This window comes from Schistocerca nitens, chromosome 1 (genome assembly GCF_023898315.1).
Source record: "Schistocerca nitens isolate TAMUIC-IGC-003100 chromosome 1, iqSchNite1.1, whole genome shotgun sequence".
Taxonomy (NCBI): Eukaryota; Metazoa; Arthropoda; class Insecta; order Orthoptera; family Acrididae; genus Schistocerca; species Schistocerca nitens.
In genome coordinates, this window is record NC_064614.1 from 611,426,129 (window position 1) to 611,449,594 (window position 23,466).

General features: G+C 38.9%; 1 protein-coding gene across 3 annotated transcripts in view; it reads left to right on the plus strand.

Moving 5' to 3' along the window:
• Positions 1-23,466, plus strand: part of LOC126256943 (gamma-1-syntrophin) — an 804,587-nt gene that overhangs the window by 703,045 nt on the left and 78,076 nt on the right. For all 3 annotated transcript variants that reach the window (XR_007546465.1, XM_049955524.1, XM_049955522.1), the window contains exon 6: positions 6,259-6,443. Coding sequence is in view for 2 of the 3 variants with exons in the window: in XM_049955524.1 (XP_049811481.1) it covers positions 6,259-6,443 (185 nt within the window). In the remaining variant the exon portion in view is untranslated. The remainder of the gene's footprint in view (positions 1-6,258; positions 6,444-23,466) is intronic.

A 23,466-nucleotide genomic window follows, 5' to 3' on the forward strand; every position in this document is an offset into this window, starting at 1 on the left:
AACACATCTGACATGTTGCAGTGAGATTCCACTTGTTTGGGCCGTTAAAGCATGCCATTCGTGGAAGACATTTTGAGGGCGATGAAGAGGTGACTCTCAAGGTGAAGCACTGGATCCGCCACCAGGACAAGGATTAGTACCGACAGGGCATACGCACCCTTGTTTCACGCTGGAGGAAGGCCGTAGATGGTTCTAATGGCTCTGAGCACTATGGGACTTAACATCTATGGTCATCAGTCCCCTAGAACTTAGAACTACTTAAACCTAACTAACCTAAGAACATCACACAACACCCAGTCATCACGAGGCAGAGGAAGGCCGTAGAACAGGATGGAGATTACACTGAAAAATAGGGTGTATAGATAAAACGCCATTCCTTTATGTGTGTCATTCTTATCATGTTCAATAAAGAATTGTTGAAGAAAATAAATGCAGTGCATTACTTTCTGGGCTATCCTCATACAATTGTCCCATAGTCCAGTCTGTGTTACCATAAAAAAAAGGAATTTCTTCCTTAAATCAAAGCTGATGTGTGATACTAACAGAATTCTCTTCGCCGGGAATGTCCTCGTTTACTGTGTTAATTTACTTTTTGTGTTGTCTTTTCTTCGTCCTTTATGTGTAATTTTGCTTCCAAGGTACCAGAAGTCCTTAATTTCGTTTACTTCGTGGTCCCCAATTTTAACGCTAAGTTTATCGCTAGTTTCATTTCTGTTGCTCCTCCTTACTTTCGTTTTTCTTTGGTCTACTTTGTCTATATTCTGTAATCATTAGGATGTTCATTCCATACAACAGGTCCTGTAATACTTTCTCACTTTCATTGAAAATAGCAGTGTCATCAGCTAATCTTATTATTTATATCCTTCCATCTTAACTTTTAATCCCATTCTGAAACCTTTCATTTATTTCCTTTGTGCTTCTTCGATGTAGAGTTTGAACAGTAGCGGCAAAAGATTACACCCCTCTTTTACACTTTGTTTTCATTTATTTCCTTTGTGCTTCTTCGATGTAGAGTTTGAAAAATAGGGGCAAAAGATTACACCCCTCTTTTACACTTTGTTCTAGGTCTTTCATTTTTATTGTTCCTTCTTTGTTCTTGTATATATTGTATATTAACCGTCTTTCCCTATAGTTTACTTCTATTTTTCTTATAATTTCGAACATCTTGGTGTGTTGTACACTGTCAAACACTTCTTCCAGGTCGACAAATCGTATGAACATGTTTTGATTTTTCTAATGTCTTGCTTCTGTTTTCACCCACACCGTCAAAACTGCCTCTCAGTGCCTTTACCTTTCCGAAAGCCAAACCGATCGTCATCTAACGGATCCACAATTTTCTTTTCCATTCTTCTCTTCATTATTCTAGTCAGCAAGTTGGGCGTATGAGCCATTATGTTGATTGTGTAATAGTTGTTGAGATTTTGTGGTGTGTATGAGTCATACTTTTCCGAAACTCAAAGTATATGGCCAAACTGAGAGATTCTATGCACCAGTCTGGATATTCACTTGGTTGCCTCTTCCCCCAATGATTTCAGAATTTCCAAAAGAATGTTATCTATCCTTTCTGCCTAGTTCGAGCTCAAACCTTCCAGAACACTACTACACTCTGACTCTAATACTGAATCTCTATGTCTTGCATATCGACTCCCATTTCTTCCCCACTCACGTCATCCCCCTAGAAGAGGTCTCCAGCATTCTCTTCCATCCTATCCGTTCTCTCCTCCGTGCTTAAGAGTGGAATTTCCATTGCACTCTTAATGTTGACGCCCCTGTTTTTAATTTCATTGAAGGTTATTACGACTTTTCTACATGTTGAATCAGTCGTTCCGACGACCATTTCTCTTTCGATTTCTACACATTTTTCTTGCAGATATTTCGCTTTGGCTTCCCTATACTTCCTATTTATTTCATTCGTAAGTGGCTTATGTTACTGTATTCCTGATTTTCCCTGAACATTTTTGTACGTCCTTCTTTCATCGATCAACTGAAGTATTTATTCTGTTACCAAAGGTTTCTTCGCAATTACCTTCCTTGTACCTATGTCTGACTGTCCAACTTCTAAGACTTTCCTTTATAGAAATGTCCATTGCTCTTCAACTGCACTTCCTACAGTGGTGGTCATTATCATAGTGACTCAGTAAACTTCAAACGTATGTCATCATTTCTCGGTAATTGAGTATCCCACTTGTTTGCACATTGATTGTTCCTGAAGAGTCTCTCAAACTTCAAGGTACTCTTCGTCGTTACTAAATCTAAATCTGTATATGTTTTTGGGTAAGCCTTACAATCAACTACTTGACTTAGGTATCTATGTTCGACCATAATGTAATCCAGCTAGAATCTTCGCCAGTATCCAGATATTTTCCAAGTATATCTCCTCATCTTGTGACTTTTGAAAAGTGTATTCGCTATTACCATCTGAAATTTATTGTAGAACTCAATTAATCTTTCTCCTCTCTCATTCTTATTGTCAAGCACATATACCCCCGTAAGTCTGTCTCCTATTGCTTTCCCTGCTACTACTTTCCAGTCCCCACAGTTATTGGATTATTGGCCGCCGCTGTGGCCAAGCGGTTCTAGGTGCTTCAGTCCGAAACCGTGCTGCTGCTACGGTCGCAGGTTCGTATCCTGCCTCACACATGGATGTGTGTGATGTCCTTAGGTTTGTTAGGTTTAAGAAGTTCTAAGTCTAGGGGATTGATGACCTCAGATGTTAAGTCCCACAGTGCTTAGAGCCATTTTTATTGGAGTGTTATTTTCTTTTACGTATTGAATTATCTATTCAACATCCTTATATAGCCTATTTTCTCTGTCTTTTCATCTTCTGCATCTGATATTGGCGTATATACCTGAATTATTCTTGTTGGTGTTGATTTCTTGTCGATTTTGATGAGAAAAACTTTGTCACTGAACTGTTCGCAGTAACTCACTCTCTGTCCTACCTTCCTATTCATAAAGAATCTACTTCCGTGGTACATATTTCTGATGCTGTTAGTATACCCCATATCAGTCTGACCAGAGATTCTTGTCTTCTTTCATTCACTTCGCTGATGCTCATAAAATTTAAACTGACGCTTTACGTTTCTCTTTTAAGATTTTTTAGCTTCCTTATCCCATTCAAACTTCCGTCGTATATGCTCAGACTCATACTATGTTACCCATTCGTCGGTTATTCAATCGATTACTCATTGTTTTCTCAGTGATAGCGATGATTAAATTACGCTTTGTGAAATATTCTAAATGGTGGCTTCCTTTTTCATTCATTTCTACTAATGTATATTCTACTGCTCTTTCCTTTCCTACTATCGAATTCCAGTCCTGCATCACAACTAATTTTTTGTCTCCTTTAACTATCTGAATTATTTATTTCATCTTATCATACATTTTTTCTCTCTCTCTTCATCTGCACGTCTGCAGAGGTAGTCGGCATACAGACTTGTGTTACTACGGTAGCTGTTGGCTACTTGTCAGTACTGGCGAAGATATTGCACTGTACTGTTCATAGTAGCTCACCCACATTTCTATTTTCTTATTCATTATTAAACTTATTTCTGCAATACCTCTAACTGATTTTGTATTTATAACTCTGTATTCACCATACCAGATGTCCTGTTATTCCTGTCACCACACTTCTCTCATTCCCATTATACCTAACTTCAACTTTTCCATTTCACATTTCAAATTCTCTAACCTGCCTGAATAAGGGATCCAACATTACATGCTCCCACCTGTAGAAAGTCAATTTCGTTTCTCCTCATGGAGACATCCTCTTGAGTAGTCCCCACCTGGAGATCCGAATGAGGACTAATTTACCTCTGGAATATTTTATCCAATAGGACGCCATCATTATTAATTTAACAATATGGTAGTGACGCATGTCCTCGGGGAAAATAAAGGCTGCAGTTTGCCTTTGCTTTCAGCCGTTCTTAGTAGACGAATAGGCTGTTGCCCATCTGCAGGAGTCATAGGTTAATCTGGCCTCTTCAGAGATACTTTTCTGTTTTCATTGAACCTACAGTACGGCTATCTGTATCACTGGGCGCGCAAGCCAACATATCTCGACAAGGTCCATGGTGTACTGTATACTCTATCTTCATGACATTTTCAGCATTCAGTGCCGGGACCTTCCACGGCATGTAGTAACGGCTGGTCGTAGTCAGGATGGCAGGGCGTCCTATTTGAGCATAACAGCAAATATCGGCAGACATTATAGGCTTCAGCTACTCGTAGTTAAACTTTATGAATGAAAAATACGAGATCAGAAATCTTTGCCGCAGTACAAAAATCGAGTTTCATCAGTGTCTAATTTTTTAAATGAAATTCCTTTGCAGTTCATCCACAATGACTTCATTTGACTATCTCGTTATCTTTGCTGTTTTCCTCCTAGTACATAGCTCAAGCTGCCATTTCCTTTGCAGTTCATCCACAATGACTTCATTTGACTATCTCGTTATCTTTGCTGTTTTCCTCCTAGTACATAGCTCAAGCTGCCATTTCCTTTGCAGTTCATCCACAATGACTTCATTTGACTATCTCGTTATCTTTGCTGTTTTCCTCCTAGTACATAGCTCAAGCTGCCATTTCCTTTGCAGTTCATCCACAATGACTTCATTTGACTATCTCGTTATCCTTGCTGTTTTCCTCCTAGTACATAGCTCAAGCTGCCATTCTACCCTCAGAAATTCAAGTGTGTGCTAAGTACAGTGGATTGCACTGCTACTCATTAGCTTGTGATTGTCTTTTTGTATAATAACAACGTACTGCCTATGTATTTTCTTGAATTATCCCTGTTTTAATGACTTTTCCTTCGTGGAAAACAGTGTATATTATTGTTATGGCCTTTGAGTTATCCAGCATAGCTACGACGGGGTGTGTAAACGCAATAAGATTTGTTAAAATGTTGACCTCAAAGTATTAATTTTGGAAACTAAATTACGGTAATGTCTAGGGCAATAATCAATAAGAAGATACTCATCGACGGCTTTATACGTGGAAAAAATTCAAATTTTGTCTTGGATACAATATATCATGAAAACAAACAATGACGCCCGGACACGGGGGGCAAGGGAGAACCGCCCCCCCCCCCTCCCTAGCTCTCAAAGAAAGGAAAAAGTATAGTGTAATCAGGTGTTTATCTTTCAAGGAAATGATTTAAAAGTCGATATTATGCAGGTTTTTAACAGGGTGGGAATTGGAGGTTTTTATGTCTCTTACAAGTCGCCATTCGTCTTCCAAAATATTAAAAATACTTCGCACCCCCTTTCCCTTAGAGACAAACACACACACACAGACAGATACGAAATTTCACCAGGTGGTGGTTGGGCCCATACTAGCCTTTGTTGTGAAATGCGTCGAGTTTTACTCTTACATTCTGGAATGTGACATTCCTGTTAGTTATTGTTCGACATGGTAGCCATTTCTGAAAGAACTTCTAGGGATTTTTTGAAGCAGGTTTGTATAGGGTGTTTAAAGTAAAAGCTTCAAAAACACAATCTTAATCAAGCAGACTTAAGGTCTGAAGAAAAATGTCGTATGTCCTGCCGACAGCGAGGGGTTAAAGAGCGTCACGTGTGCGGTACAAAACCTTTATGGTAGTTCTAGTTTAAGAGCGGTTCAGTGCGCTTGAATAGGTAAAAAGGAGGAGGAAAAATGTGCTGAAAGCAACAAATGACAAGCTCTACGGAAACGCTGCAAAACTTGCACTGGTAGACATTCGAAAATATCCGTCAACTATTTCACGAAAGCCTACTTATAAAGTATCAAGAAACAGTATTAAGCGAGGACTGGAGGTAAATATTGTATCTCCCTACTTATAGCTCACGTTGGGATTGCGCAGAAAAGATACAATATACTACAGCGCACAGAAGCCTTTAGAGCAATTTTCTCTGCCGCGTTCCATCCGCGAATGAAACAGCTTCTTCATACCCTAAGATGTGGTCAGTGTAAAGTAGCATATGCCATGCACCTCCTAGTGGTTTGCAAACAATGGTCGTTGATAAGTAGACTATTGTGTGTACGATAGTGAGCTAATACCAGCACTTAGGACCAGAAGATGATGCTTAAACAAATTCATATCTGAGGTATACAATCATTACATTCTAAAACTAACACAATATGTCACTGAAAATTTTTTTAATTTACTTTGTAGACCGGTAAACAATCGAAGTGACCAAAATAAACCTTAAATTGGAGCATTTCTTTGTCTGCATTCTTTGCGCATGTATTGCTCTTAATTGTGTTCCACTGTTGCCTTTACAGTTCCTCTAATGATGGCGTACGTTACTCGTTACATATTTGGTACGGACAAACTACGGCCTAACTCCTTCGAAGTACGAGGACTGAATGGCGTCAGCACTGGTATTATACATTGCGATGATGCTGCCATCCTATCTCAATGGTTGAAGTATATCACAGACAATATAGTTGGACTGACGAATCTTCAGGTAGGTGTCACAAATAATCACATTTTTTCTATTCACACAAATTTTCACTCATTATTCGTTTCAGTTGCAATCTGGGTAATTTAAAGTGCTATATCGAACTGCTTTCCCTATTTCTCAATACAGCCTCAAAGATTTCAATCAAAGTTTTCTTTCCATTTGGGTATTCTGTCAGGACTTAAACTCAAGAAAACTGAAATAATATCATATTATTATCAGACAGTGACTCCGAAAACATTGCCATGGGATTCATTGAAGAAAATTATTTGTGTGACTCTGTGTGTGTGGGGGGGGGGGGGCGTAGGTGGGTGGTAGATCACTCATTTATTCCCCCGTCATTTGTGCATGAGATTCATTCTATTAATCCACTGTCGAGTTCCACAAGTGTTCATTTGCTTCCATTTTTGCTTTGTAAGTCGATCGTTTCCCTTGGCACTTATACAACATACCGTTGAAGCTTCAGTAGTTGTTTGGATGCATTTGAAACTATACTACGGAAATCTATTTATCCTTCAGCCCTGACATTTCAAAAGTATCAACTCTTCTGATTATTTCTTATCATAAAGGTTAGATGTCTTTGGCAACTTTTTTTATGTTTGTGGAATGTTGTACCCTAAACCGCATACATTAGGAATGAAAATCTGTGATCTGCCTTCCCTGAAAACACTTTCATTTATGGTGCCATGAGATTCAACTTAGGTCTGCCCCAAATCCAACTTGCTCAACAAAAACACGCTGACAGGTTTCCAGACACCCTGTAAAAATATCATACATGGCAACTGATAGTGTTTTTCTACAGAAATGGGATTTATACTCTCTTGAAATTTCTTGAGAAAAGTAAAAAATGCTGTGTACTCTGAATATTCATATGAAACAGTTACACTGTGAAGCATCTTGCAGTTTTTTGAATCAGTTTTCAGCTACACATACACAGTTTAAAAGCTTTGCTTTTATAGCAGGAATTCTTTCAAGTGCCACAATAAATTTCCACTCTGCAGCAGAGTGTGCACTAATTTTGAAACTCCCTGGTAGAAAAGAGAGTGTGGTAGAGTAAACCTGTGTGCTGGGCCAGGACTCGAACCTAGGACATTTGTCCTTGGAGGGAAAGTGCTCTATCGACTTTTTCATTCTATTAATCCACTGTCAAGTTCCGCAAGTGTTCATTTGCTTCCATTTTTACTTTGTAAGTCGATCGTTTCCCTTGGGCACCTATACAACATACCCAGTGCTTCGGAGGGCTGTCAGAGGCCAGATTCACTAACCTCTCAGCTATGAAGGCAGACACAATTTCTTACAAAATAAAAGTCAAAACTTAAACCGTGAGTCAGACCTTGACGTGAACCCAGAACTGTGCCTCACTTGGGCAATGCTCTTACCTTTTTTTGGAGAGGAGTGGGAGGGATTGAAGGGGGCAATCCCATCTCCACTTCTAGCCCCACCCCGTCTCTCTCCAAAAATGCCTAATTTGGCGCCTTGTTAAGAGATAACGTGTAACACTGCTCTTCAACATAATATAATGACTATGGTACCTCGTTGAATGAAATAATGTACTCTTCCAAAGCAAAAAAAACTCCTCTTATGAAGCATCAATGATTCCTCTTTTATAGCAAAAAATAAAAAAATAGTCATCTTCTAAAAGTGTACAAGCCTTCTCCTCTGAAATAAACATTTCTCCTCTTCTTCAACAAAAATTACTCCTTCTCTAGAACAAATTGGACTCCTCTTCTTTGTCTATAACAAACAAGTCTGCTTTTTCAGATCAATGCTTCTATACTGATGCAAAAAAGACACCTCTCCTAACATAAACTAGGCTCCTCTTCTAGAACAACGAAGACTTCTGCTGTAAGATTACTACACCCCCTCTAAATGCACTTCTGCATGTTGCCTTGCAGCAGCCATATGTGGAAGGGCATTGTCTTGCTGAAAAAGCACATCACCTTCCAGTCGAAAAATGGCCATAGGATGGGGGATAACAGCCTGTGCAACACAGTAAGCACTGGTTCTAACTTGCAGAAACACCAGATGTGACCTCGAGCTGAAACTGATACCTACTCCCCTCCCCCCATCCCCACCCCACCCCACCCCACCCTCCACCATGAAGCCTGGATGGTCGTGCATGTCGTGGGTGAGTGAGTTCACTCTGGAATAAGCAGCTCACCAGGTCTACACCATACATCTGTATGTCCATCACTTGCATAATGATTACTCACGTCCATCACTCGCAACAGAACCTACCCTCATGACTGAAGACAACAGTGTGTCATTTCACTCTCCAGTCAACTCTTTTACAACACCAGAGTAGCTATGTTTAGTGGTGTTATGGTGTCAGCGGTAGCCTGGCCAGAGGCATATGTGATTGTAATCCTGCTGCAAACAGTTGGCTCCCAATGGTTCCTGATGACACAGCAGTTGTAACAATGCCCAAATTTTTTCCCTGGATGCTATTTGGTCAGCAACCACTAGTCACAGAACTTATCAATATTGATGTGTGCCTGTGCTTCACAGATGTCCAGAACCTGATCTACAGGTGTGGGAATGTTTCACAGACCACTGTTGACAGAAGCAACACACCACCACCACATGCAGCAGTCCACTGATATATCCATCCAGCTTCCCGCACGCCCACAATGTGGCCCTCTTCAAATGACTGAAGCTGTTCAGTAGGTATATGTCCTCATCGGTGCGGCATGGTTGCACCCTAGAATGAATGTTGCAGACAGTATTCACCTCTAAACTAAGCACAGTTACTGCCTGCAGAGTCGAAACAGAGTGTGATGAGACTGGTTTTCTGAGCACCATCTGATGGCTGATGACCATAACAAATCACTCACTAACACTACAACCCCACACTAAGACAGTATCGTATTCTGGTACCACTGAACACAGAGACTCAGGGTGTTTCATTTCTTTTTCCTGCAGTGTAAAACATACAAGACTCTCCTTCTAGACTAACCAAAATGTCTACTTTAAAACAAAGGTCCTCTTTAAAAACATACAGACCCCCTCTTGTAAACAGCAACTAAAACAAATCGTGTGGAACAGTTAGTGGGTGACATAGATGCTCATTAAGCATATGTTCTCTTTGCTGCTCTACTTACCTTTGTATTGCATTTATGGTAGCAGTTTGTTGTGCTCCACTATCAGATAATACCAGTAATCTTTGTTATGGGGTCCTTTTTTCCTGCTAATTGAGTAGTAGGTATAACTGGCTAGGAGTCAGAGAAATACATTGTTTTTACATTTTGGATAAATGATTTTGTTTGGGGATAGAATGGCCTTCAGGTGTACATGTAAGGTGAAATCCACTTTATGATTAGCAAGTTTTTATCTTGTCCACTGACAAATTTCAGGTTTTTCACTGCATATTAGATGATATCACAGTGAGTGCAAGTTGGTGAGGGTTAAGCCCTTTTTTATACAGTCCATGCAGTATTCAACCTACCCTTACAGCTGTACTTCCTCCAGCCCAGTCCTCTACCATTCAAATTCACAGAAGTGCCTCTCGCCTGCCTCCTAAACTGACATAGTAAAGCTGTGAGGTATGCTTGAATAGCTGAGACGGTAAGTTACCTGTATCTGAGTTACTAGTTTTTTGTCATTCAACAGTCATGGGTAGACAGTGTCAATTTTACAGTAATATTACAACATTAAAATTAATAAAAAAATACAGTTTAAAGTATGATACTGAAGTGGGTACTATAAAACATATATTTAAGAAATAGATTACTATATGCATTACAGTAATAAGACAATCACATAGTAAAATAGCAGATTTGCTGTTGTTTTCATTGGTATTGAATTGCAACTCAGGTAGACACTGTTCTAACAGCAGAGACCTATTCTATGTTGTACAAAGGTTGCTCTTTTAACATACATGAAATTTTAGCCCTAAATTGTTCGACTGGCATGCCCTCTGGAGTGTATGCCATTAACAAAAATTAAGAACAACAGGGGCTCTATTATGGATCCCTCTGGCCCACCATGTTTTAACTTTATTTCACCTGATTCTGCTCCTTGCACTGATACAATCTGCTATCTGTTATTTAGGTAGGATTTGAGAGTTGGTGTAGCAGTATAAATTTAGCTTGCTGAACAGGGTCTTATGTAGGATGCAATCAAACACCTCACTAAAGTCACAGGGTACCAGTGCTATAGATGCCTTGCTTTGAAAACCCTGACTTATGTTTGTATCTAAGTCGAGCACTGCCTTTGTAGTGACTTGCCTTCTGAAAGCCATGCTGTCTATCATAAAAGAGGTTATTTCCTTCAAAATAACTTAATAGCTGATGTTTCATTATGGACCCCATCAGTTAACACTGGTGTTACAGATTTAGGTCTGCAGCTTGACACTTCATGTGGATTACCTTTGTTGTAAACTGATTCTGTGCATGATACTTTCAAGAAGTCTGGAAATTCTCCAGCATGGAGGCTTTTATTTATTACTATTGACAGTAGTTGTGCAATTTCCCAGATTATAGTTTTTAAAATAGTACAGGACATACCATAAACGTCAAGTGCTCCCTGTGTATTTGTGGTATTTTACTGTCTTTATTGTGTCTTTTTGATACAGTCTCTTGCACATCACAATGCTCAAGTCATTTCCAAATTTTGCAGCAACTGCTCAGTCTATTCTGAAGTGAGAAATTTTACCTATTGTGCTTTCTACTATGTTTATAAAATATTCATTAAATTCATCTGGACTGCAAGAATTTGAGCAAGAGGTGGTCTTTTGCCTATGTTTATTAATCAGATCCCATGCTGCCTTGCAGAGATTGTGAGCTTCTTAAATAAATCTGGCATTGCTTTCATTCTTTGCTTTCTCTGCTTCTTTTCTCTACAGCCTTCTGACCTGTGGATAATTGCAATGTAGTCTGTCCTTGGTGCCAATATCATCAGTGGCTTTGACTTTATCATTTAGTAGTTTCACGGTGCATTTTGTTTTAGCTAATCTAGAGGTACACCAGCTCTTTACTTTGACGGTTTTCTGTGTGAATTTTGATTTGACAATTAGATATCTCTTGGGTTTTAGTGGAAAAATTTCATCAAATCTGGCAACGTGGAACTGAATGTATCATTTAGTGCCACTTCTTTCACACATTTGATGTCAGTCTATAGAAGACATTGCTATTTTGAAAACATCTAAATTTTTCTTTGTAATAACACTACTTCTGAAGACATAATTTGAATTCCAATTGGGAATTTGTTGTACTGAGTTTGTCCAAAGCTTCATGATTATTGCACTGTGATCTGCAAGAATAGAATCAACAACACTTACTTTGTAGTACCAACTATCCAGGTTTGTAACAACTGTATCAAGACAGACATCTTCTCTTTTTGGTAGATAAGGTGCTTACTAAGTTCACACAAGCTCTCTCTTTGTCAGGGCCTTCCATGAAAAAGGTATTGAAGTCTCCACATAAGTTAATTTTTGCTCCTAGGCTCACTAGATTGGACAGACAGCTTTCCAGTTTGTTGATGTAGTGCTCAAATCTGCCATTTGGGTAACAGTACACAGAACCAATAATTAAGCATCTGGCAGCCCCAAAGCAGTGAATTCTAGATCAGAGTCCACAGTGAAGTTTCTTACATCAATTTTCTTGGCACCGAGCTTTCCATTTGCATACACAGACACGCTGCCAATGTATACAAGTTTCTCTACACCATACATTCAACATGTCCAGATATTCAATATGCCGATAGTATTCTATTTCTGTATGGGGTAGCCAATGTTAAAGTATACATAATACATCTGGTCTCACTTCCTCAGCAAACAATGACAATGTATTGAGTTTCGTCCGAAGGCACTACATGTGTGCACTAGCTATAAATAAGCTTACATTTTTTTCAGTGATGACATATCATTTTTATTGGAATATTCTTGGTCTTGGAAGTTTATCTCACTGGAGCATTGGGCAGTGTCTGTAATAAAAAAACATCTATCATAATGTTCTTGGTCCATATATTTTTGTCCATTATTTTATCTTTTAAATCAAAATGAACACAAATTTCAAAGCTATTATTTAATCTCTTCATTTCCAATTTTTCAACTGTAAAATTGTTGTGACTTTGGAAAGTGGTTGTGTATGAAGTCAGTTACAGTAGCAGTTACGGTGCCCCTCTTAATTTGTGAAGGTGAAACAAGCCTCTTTTATTTTTTGTGATGCAGCATCCCATTTTCGTCATGAGTATCTATTATGATTTTACTTCTGTTTTTAGTACTGACATTTCCAAACATTTGTAATTTAGGCTTCAAAGTGGTTCTATACTGTTCACCAGCTTTCCCATTTTGTGACACAATCTTGTACAACAGTTTATTTCCTTTTGCTGTGTCTGCAGTGGTTTTGGCCAGTTCATTGTTTTGTTTCACTGTATTCAAATTTCTTCTGCCTCTCCACTTGTCGTTCACTTCCTGTCAATCTGTATTTTCACCTTCTGTAGAGTTTACATTCAGTAACTTGTTAATTCCCATATCTACGAGGGCAGTTCAATAAGTAATGCAACACATTTTTTTTCTCGGCCAATTTTGGTTGAAAAAACCGGAAATTTCTTGTGGAATATTTTCAAACATTCCCGCTTCGTCTCGTATAGTTTCATTGACTTCCGACAGGTGGCAGCGCTGTACAGAGCTGTTAAAATGGCGTCTGTAACGGATGTGCGTTGCAAACAACGGGCAGTGATCGAGTTTCTTTTGGCGGAAAACCAGGGCATCTCAGATATTCATAGGCGCTTGCAGAATGTCTACGGTGATCTGGCAGTGGACAAAAGCACGGTGAGTCGTTGGGCAAAGCGTGTGTCATCATCGCCGCAAGGTCAAGCAAGACTGTCTGATCTCCCGTGTGCGGGCCGGCCGTGCACAGCTGTGACTCCTGCAATGGCGGAGCGTGCGAACACACTCGTTGGAGATGATCGACGGATCACCATCAAACAACTCAGTGCTCAACTTGACATCTCTGTTGGTAGTGCTGTCACAATTGTTCACCAGTTGGGATATTCAAAGGTTTGTTCCCGCTGGGTCCTTCGTTGTCTAACCGAACACCATAAAGAGCAAAGGAGAACCATCTGTGCGGAATTGCTTGCTCGTCATGTGGCTGAGGGTGACAATTTCTTGTCAAAGATTGTTACAGGCGATGAAACATGGTTTCATCACTTCGAACCTGAAACAAAACGGCAATCAATGGAGTGGCGCCACACCCACTCCCCTACCAAGAAAAAGTTTAAAGCCATACCCTCAGCTGGTAAAGTCATGGTTACAGTCTTCCGGGACGCTGAAGGGGTTATTCTGTTCGATGTCCTTCCCCATGGTCAAACGATCAACTCTGAAGTGTATTGTGCTACTCTTCAGAAATTGAAGAAACGACTTCAGCGTGTTCGTAGGCACAAAAATCAGAACGAACTTCTCCTTCTTCATGACAACGCAAGACCTCACACAAGTCTTCGCACCCGAGAGGAGCTCACAAAACTTCAGTGGACTGTTCTTCCTCATGCACCCTACAGCCCCGATCTCACACCGTCGGATTTCCATATGTTTGGCCCAATGAAGGACGCAATCCGTGGGAGGCACTACGCGGATGATGAAGAAGTTATTGATGCAGTATGACGTTGGCTCCGACATCGACCAGTGGAATGGTACCGTGCAGGCATACAGGCCCTCATTTCAAGGTGGCGTAAGGCCGTAGCATTGAATGGAGATTAAGTTGAAAAATAGTGTTGTGTAGCTAAAAGATTGGGGAATAACCTGGTGTATTTCAATGCTGAATAAAACGACCCCTGTTTCAGAAAAAAAATGTGTTGCATTACTTATTGAACTGCCCTCGTAGTTTGTTTACAATGAGGGATTTTATTTCACAGACACACTTTTTGTTTGCACCTGAACTTGTTGGCACTGCAGCAGTGTTTGGATCTTCATTAGAGTTTTTCTCGCTGAAAAATTACTGCTTGACAGTTTCGCAGACTTTTTACTACTATTTTGATTGGTAATGGTGGTAGGCACTGCTTCTATGGTGTCTTCCAGTCTGGCATCTGGATTTTGCCACAGATTTGTGATGTTTAACTGTCCAGTTTCGATCATAATACATGCCACACTATTTTCATTAACCTTAACACATTGTCTTTCCACATTTCTCGAAGACTGAGATGCTTCTTCACATTGTGTCAACAACATTTCTAACCCACTGTTTGAAGCAATCACAGTACGAGGTTCATCTTTCATATGTTTGTTTTCAATGGTAAGTTCTTTCAATATTTTGATAAGATTACTCTCTAATGCACCCAAATCAGCATCATCTTCTTGCCTAGCATATAAAATTTGATTATGTTTGACTGTATTTGCATCTTCTGAGATTTTGTCACCTAACGTCACTTCACAGTTTTCACCATTGTATTTTAACTGACCTTTTGAGCATTTTACTATGCTATCTTTACTGTTGGTGAGGCCGACACATTCACTCAGACTCAATTTACTGCACCACAATGACAAAAAACAATAAATTCCTTAGTTTTAATGTTTCTCTCACATTTAGCATAAAATATGCTCTCACTGCAGGCATTGCTCGTGAAAAGCAAAGGCTCTAGGTTCGAATCCTTGTCCAGTATACAGTTTTAATCTGCCGGGATGTTTCAGATCAGTGCACATTCTGCTGTAGAGAGAAAATCCTTTCTGGAAACAATCCCATTTCTCTGCAGTATCCTTACTTTGAGGGGTGTTAGTCCACAAGATATGCAGAAGACTTCTGTGGATGATAGGAGAGAGGTGTTTCCGGGAGTACTGCTGTGAGTGTGGGTCATGAGTTGTATTTGCGCAGCTCAGTCAGTACAGCACTTGGCCATGAAAGGCAAAGGTCTCAGCTTTGAGTCCCTGTCTGGCACACAGTTCCACACCTGCCAGGAAGTTTCTCTTTCAGTGAATTTCGTCATCATCATCAGGAGTAGGTGTTGCAGTCAGCTCTTCCAGTCTCTATCATCAATTCATCTCTTACAAAACCTTCCTAGTTATCTCTTTCTAGTCGGGCAAAAATTCCTCTCTCTTTTATTTGGTAATCTATTTTCTGTCATTCTGTTAACATGCTCCTTCCATTTCCTTCTATTCACTTCTGTCTTAGGATTAACTGAAAACATTTTTAGATCTGATCTTATTGTTTCATTCCTTATTTTATCCATGTTATTACTGCCCCTTACATATCTCATGAACTTCACCTCTGCTGCCTTTATAGTGCCTACGTGAATTTTCTTTACTTGTTTTTGTCCATGTATCAGAATCATTTTCAAGAGTAAGCACAGTCATTACTCTATAGAATGTCATTTCTGGTTTCCTTCTTGTTTTCCTTGCCAGAGTTCTTCCAATTGTTATGCATATATCTTGAAATATAGTAACCTGCATCTCAATACCTTAGTCATAGTTAAAAGCAGTTTCACATCATAGGTAACTGAAATGGGATACTTGTTCCAAAATTTTCTCTTTCATTATAATTTTCAATCTGCCTGAATTCTTCTCTTAGAAAGCCATTATCTGTGTAACATTCGCATATGTAGTTAAATCGCAGTATACTGTATTTTGGCTCAATTGTATACTGCTCTTTGTAAATTACCTTCTGCTTCCTGTGTAATTATCTGGACACGAGAATATAGAGTACCTGGTGGTATGCTAGACACTATTTTTATTCCTAACTGTATTTCATCTTTCAATTTCAGGACTATGTTGTCAATACATAAATTAAATAAACTGGATGAGAGACTGCAGCCTTGATAAACACCTTCATTTCTTTCCATTGCCTTTTTCAAATATAGAAATGGTTCAAATGGCTCTGAGCACTGTGGGACTTAACATCTATGGTCATCAGTCCCCCAGAACTCAGAACTACTTAAACCTAACTAACCTAAGGACAGCACACAACACCCAGTCAAATATAGAAATAACTTTAGTTGTGTTCCATACTTCAGGTATGGAACAGTTCTTCCTACACATACTTTAAAAACTGGAGAAAGCAAAATTCTAAAATGGTTCCTCCATATGTGGTTAATTCAGTGTTAATTCCATATGAGCCAGCAGCATTTCTACCTTATTTTCAACAGTGGCAATGAATCTTTCCCACAGTTCACTATGGTTTCTTTTTATCAATTTTTTTTGTTTTATTTCTTTTCTGTTTATATGTTTTCCAGGCTTTGTTCCTGTGTGTTTATAAACAGGCATATAAGCATTTAGTTTTGCTCTAATATTGTTGGCTGTTTTTATATTCCATATTTTCAAACTACTTTTCTGGTTTGATACTTTCAATTTCCCATATATGGTACTTTTTTTAGCTATGTTCATCACTGATCTTGACCATTCTTCTTCAATATTGTCTTTAGTTACAACCATTTGCAGTTCACATGTGAGTCTTTGTTGATATAAATTCCTTATGCTCTCTTCCTGTAAAAGATGGGCTTCAGATTTCAAGTTTTAGCTTTGTGTTTTTGTTACATTTGTTTATTTCCACCATCTTGCCCATATTTCAGTCTTTGAAGAAACTAGAAAGTGATCAGAACTTATATCATTACCTCTAAATACAGGGGGGTATCTCGAATTTGAGAGGGTTTTTTTCCCCTACATGTTACATAGTCAATTATTGAAGCTCTTGCACTCCATATGTTTGTTTATGTCATTCTATCCAAACATCTGATTAAATGTAGCAAAATCTCACAATGTCCTACGATGTACATTTAAAGTTATTTCACCAAATGTGCTTACTGTATATACTGTTGGTGCTTTTCTTAGTCTTGCATTGAAATCTCCTAATCCTAAAAAATGGCCAGTTTTATAATATTTATGTAATCCAAGGAATTTCAGAAGTAATAAGCAGCAGGTATTAAGTAGTATTTTTAGTAAGTTGAGGTGCATGCTGATTTTCTTGTGATTTTCCCATTAGATCTACATCAATGAAATGTAAATCTATTCAAACCATTCACAGTTGCAGCTTCTTAAGTTTTTAATTTTTAGTAATGAAGATCATGATCATGGACAGCAGTATTGTGTCTACTCTTGTTTCCACTTGCTTCCTACTGAGAAATATGCATCAACATAAAACTTATTCTCAAATAATATTTACCTAGATAGTTTACCTGAGCTGCAATGTCACAGGACATCATAGCTGTATCAATTAATGTTCATGTTTCATTAGTCAATATATTGTTCAATTTAAAGTGGTGATCATATCCTTCCCTGAGCCTTTTAGTGCCAGTATGAATAGTACAACATTCATATCTTCATCTCTCATGACCTATTAGCAAATTCACCACTTAGGTTGCAACAACCTAATTCTCCTTTGCATTACAGTGCATTGTCACAAAAGTTCATCCACACTATGGTCCACAAAACTGACTACTGTCAAGCTGCTGTAAGCTGACACCTGAGATTTGCAATGAGTGGGTGCTGCAGCTTCATGCCCCTTCCTTGACCAATCATGTAATACAATTTTGTAAATCCATCACAATAGGACAGTGTTATCACAACTACACACATGACTACTGCTTTCATGCACAGTCCTTAGTGCTATGCATCTGAAAGTTGGCAACAGCAGTGTAAGCTGTCAGGGATCTTCTTATACTGATTTGACTACATGTGATATAACTGCAGCAGTATTGGTGAAAGAACCATTAATTTTTGGACCCTGATCATTATTTGCACAATTACATTCATATTAGTGAAACAATGTTTGGTAATGGTCATCAACACAGACAAGGTTAAAAATTCACATCTCTAACTACTGGTCATTCTGTAACTTTCTGATTGCTCTCAGAAAAACCACTAGACTGCATATACACTGCTTTGACACTGGTTTGATACTTTATATTTCCCATATATGGTACTTTTTAGCTATGTACAACACTGATCTTGACCATTCTTCTTTAATATTGTCTTTAGTTACAACCATTTGCAGTTTGCATGTGAGTCTTTGTTGATATAAATTCCTTATGCTCTCTTCCTGTAAAAGATGGGCTTCAGATTTCAAGTTTTAGCTTTGTGTTTTTATCCATTTAATCTCTGAGTTTTTGCTACATCCTCAACACACTCAGCAAAGAAAAGAGTAGGCCTACTGCGATAAACTTTCAATGATTTTGCAGAAAGTCTTACAATAACCAAACAGTTCAGGTTTCAAGGAAACAATACAGTCCGTCCCCACTGCAATAATCCTCAACAAGTCCTTTTCCTCAACCAGCACCTCCTCCAGCTATTACCACACAACTGTCACTCAATAACACCACCAGTTTGGGCAAAATAACATTGTACTTGATTTGTTGAACTCACATCTGCCAGTCTGCTATTAATACAGAAAAACTGCTGATGTGAAATTATTAAATCATTTGTGCTGGTCTGAAAATGATTGAGCATTTGCTTCCTTCCTCCCATGAGGGTTGTTTTTCTTGACAGATTTTTACTTCATCTTCTCACATTCATTTGAGGATATTTCTGAATTGTTTCATTTGACTTATTATTATTATTATTATTATTATTATTATTATTCTAACATGTTCCTGTTATACCATATTTGCATGAATCTAATGCACACCAGTTTTTCACCATATGAATTATTCAAGATTGAGATCCATTTAAGATTTGATGCTGCATAACAGTTGAATGCAAAATCAAATCTGTCATTCAATGGCAACATCACTGAAGGTTAGGTGTTGTTCCTCAAGTCACAATGCATTGTTGTAATTCTCAATTTCATTACAAAATTGTTGGGCTACTACTGCGTAGTGTCTTTGTAATAAGTAGTTATGAAATGGAAGTCAAGTAGAAAACAACATTTTATGATACTACTTTCAACCATAAAATAATTTTTATGCTGAAAAATGTGGTAACAGAAGAGCAGCACAAGGGTTCAGTGTTACTGAGAGTAACATTCACTTCTGGAAGAAACAGAAATTGGCATTATTTGCAAATACTGCAACTAGAAATACATTCACTGGCCCTCACAAAGGAAGACATCCTGATATTAAAGTAAAAGTTTTGGAATTTGCCTGTGAAGGGAGGAAGAATGGGCAACCTGTGACTAGTGACATCATTAGACACAAAGCAAAAGAGGTGGCTGCAGTTCTTAATATACTGAGGCATGGAAGCTAGTCACGGATGGGCTGATCACTTTATGAAATGGGTGGGCTTATCTCTACAGTGCTGTACAATAGTATGCCAGAAGCTTCCACAGGATTTTGAGGAAAAAACTTCAAGAAGTTCAGCAGTATGTCATCATACTTTGGAAACAGAAGAATTTTTCAGTGAGCCAAAATGGGAAACACTGATGACACACCAGTTTGGTTTGATATGCCATGTAGTTACATGATTCATGGGAAGGGGACAAAAGAAGTTATTACCATCACAACATCAGGTGTGAAAAGCAGTGCATAACTCTAATGCTAGCAAACTTCCCCCTTTCATAATCTTCAAGTGGAAAACTAGCCCCAAGACCCCTAAAAATGAAGAACTGCTCCCTGATGATGCCATTGTTCAGAATCAAGAGAAGGGATGGATAACTGAAACTTTAATCCTTGACTGGCTCAGAAACATATAGGAACTCTGTCTAATGGGCTTTCCCAATTACCATCAATGCTTTGTCTTGATGCATTTTGTGGTCATCTCACTGACAACATAAAAAAGAAAATCTTCAGCCTAGCCAGTTATCTTGTTATTATTCCTGAAGGAATTACTTCTGTGTCGCAATCCCTGAACATTATACAAATAAACCTTTCACAGTTTCTGTTCAGGTTCAGTATGAACAATGGTTTTGTGAACCAAACTGTGAACTGATCCTGGCAAGAAAAGTTAAGCATGCTGATTGCACGTTGCGTTTTGGCTCCCTGGAAGATTATTGAAGCACCAATGACCATAAAATCATTCAAGAAATATTGTATTTCTAATACTCTGGATGGCAGTGAAGACAAGATGTGCTCTTTAATGACATAGCGGTGATGGGGAATGAGGAAACAAATCTGTTTCTGATGTGTACTCCTCCATGGATATCAGTAATGATGACATTAGTGAATAATGGTGAGAAACACCTTTAATTCATGATATGTTTGTTTGCATGTCATGTAGGTAATCAATTCAGGCATTCCTTTTTTAATGACTGTCACTTAATAATGGGTCACTTAAAATTTATTGTTTCTTTTTGGTAACTTACATGTATATCCATTTTTGTATAAAATAAATTTAGTGTACTAGTGATGTACCAGCAAGCTCTTTTTTATGATTTCAATTTTTAAAACTGGAGAGCACATTACATGTGATGGTTCATTATATTCATGTAAACATGGTGAAACTGTGACTTCCTATTTAATAATCAGCTTGTTTCATGTTAGATTCTCATTCTACTTTAGCCATTATAAGATTGCAAGATATTTTGGTGTTTGCTCAACTACATTTGTTAAACAATTGCCTTTTTACCAATGTCTGCATAATCTTCTTTTTCCAGAATCCTGAATTTTTTGCTTAATGTAATGATGTACCTATCCCCCACCCTGCCACCCAATATCTGAATCTATTTTTACTCTACACCTTATTACACCACTCTCAAAGAAAATTCCAAAGTGGTTCTGGATTGTCACCATCTGATGCATTTCCTTGTTGTTCTGTAAAAGATAATCAATTGCATTTTAGTTCTAATTCTTCCTGTCTTCAGATCTTATGTCCCTACACAAATTGATAAATGCATTTTTATTTCTAAAGATCTTATTACTTGTATGTAGCCAGTCCTTATGTGGCAAAGCATGAGCATACAAGTTGCTGTGCATTCCCCACTACCTACGTCATTTTTGGAGGATCCTCAGTCCGCTGCTTGCAAGTACTATCATCCAGGCCATAGAAAGGCCTAAATGTTTCTCAAGCTCAGATCTTGTGAGAACCACCATCAGTTGATGACAGCAGGGCTTTCAAATCAGCAATCTGTCAGACTTTTTGTGCCCAATAGATCATCTACTCAAGAATGTAGCAGCCATCTTGTGTGCAGTTAGGGTTATTAAGCAGTCCATCCACATATAATCCTCACAAAGTTATACATTAATATTTTTTCCTTATGACCACTAACAGCTGCACAGAGTGCATGATTTCCCTCAGTTCATGCTAAGATGCAGCTATGCACTCTCATTCCATTTCTTAGAATAGTCATACACTATGTGATCAAAAGTATCCTGACAACTGGCTGAAAATGACTTCCAAGTTCATGGCGTTCTCCATCAGTAATGCTGGAATTCAATATGGTGTTGGCCCATAACTTAGCCTTGATGACAGTTTCCACTCTCACAGGCATACATTAAATCAGGTGCTGGAAGGTTTATCGGGGAATGACAGCCCGTTCTTCACAGAGTGCTGCACTGATGAGAGGTATCAATGTCGGTCAGTGAGGCCTGGCACAAAGTCAGAGTTCCAAAACATCCCAAAGGTGTTCTGTAGGATCAGGTCAGGACTCTGTGTGAGCCAGTCCATTACATTATTGTTGTGTAACCACTCTGCCACATGCCATGCATTATGAACAGGTCCTCGATCGTGTTGAAAGATGCAATAGCCATCCCCGAACCGCTGTTCAACAGTGGGAAGCAAGAAGGTGCTTAAAACATCAATGTAGAACTGTGTTATGATAGTGTCATGCAAAACAACAAGGGATGCAAGCCCCCTCCATGAAAAACTTGACACACCATAACACCACCGCCTCCAATTTTTACTGTTGGCACTACACAAGCTGGCAGATGACGTTCATCTGTTATTCACCATATCCACACTCTATCATTTGATCGCCACATTGTGTACCGTGATTCATCTTTCCACACAACGTTTATCCACTGTTCAATCATCCAATGTTTATGCTCCTTACACCAAGCAAGGTGTCGTTCAGCATTTACCGGCATGGTATGTGGCTTATGAGCAGCCGCTCCACCGTGAAATCCGAGTTTCCAGGCCTCCCGCCTAACTGTCATAGTACATGCAGTGGATCCAGATGCAGTTTGGAATTCCTGGGTGATGGTCTGGATAGATGTCTGCCTATTACACATTACAACCCTCTTCAACTGTCTGTGGTCTCTGTCAGTCAACAGACGAGGTCAGCCTGTATGCTTTTGTGCTGTACATGTCCCTTCACACTTCACTTCACTATCACATAGGAAACAGTGGACTTAGGGATGTTTATGAGTGAGGGAATCTCGCATACAGACATATGACACAAGTGACACCCAATCACCAGACCACGTTCAAAGTCTGTGAGTTCTGCGGAGTGCTCCGTTCTGCTCCCTCACAATGCCTAATGACTACTGAGGTCCCTGATATGGAGTACCTGGCAGTAGGTGGCAGCACAATGCACCTGATATGAAAAACTTATGTTTTTGGGGGTGTTTGGATACTTTTGATCACACAGTGTGTTTTGCAGTCACCCAGTTATGAATAAAAAAAGCTCAAAATTCTGTGTTCAAGCAGAATTCAGCTTAGCAATGGGCACTATCCATGTCATAGTAACCTATCGCAAAGCTCCTACTGCTCAGTCAGTGCAATGGTGTGTTCCTTCAACTTGATTGTGTGTCAATGGACAGCTAATATGTCATTAACTGTGCCTGTCAACAGTGCATTCATTTACCTTGTGGTATATGTCAAATATTGACTTAACTCTCTTTCACACATTACTTTCTCACATTTATCCAGGGAAATGATTGTCCCAGTGATGTATTAAAATAGCTACAAGCTCATCCAATTTTTCCAGAGAGTCTTAGCATGTTTGAAAAGGGCACCATAACCTTACTGGGCAAAGTACTGGTCAAAACTAGAACAAAGTCCTTATGATTTGTCTGGAAACAAATCCCTGTTGAGATGTGGGCCATTGTGTTGAGAAAAGTCAATACAACAGTGGTGTAAGCTGTCTTCCTATCAATGTTCATTGCCATTTCTTCTTGGTTGTACTTGTCTCTGTACTTAGTCCACTGATTATGATGCTGTTGTCAGATAAAGCACTTACCACTGTCTCCTACATCAACCATCCAATACATACTGTTTTGAGGATGTGGTGACATCAGA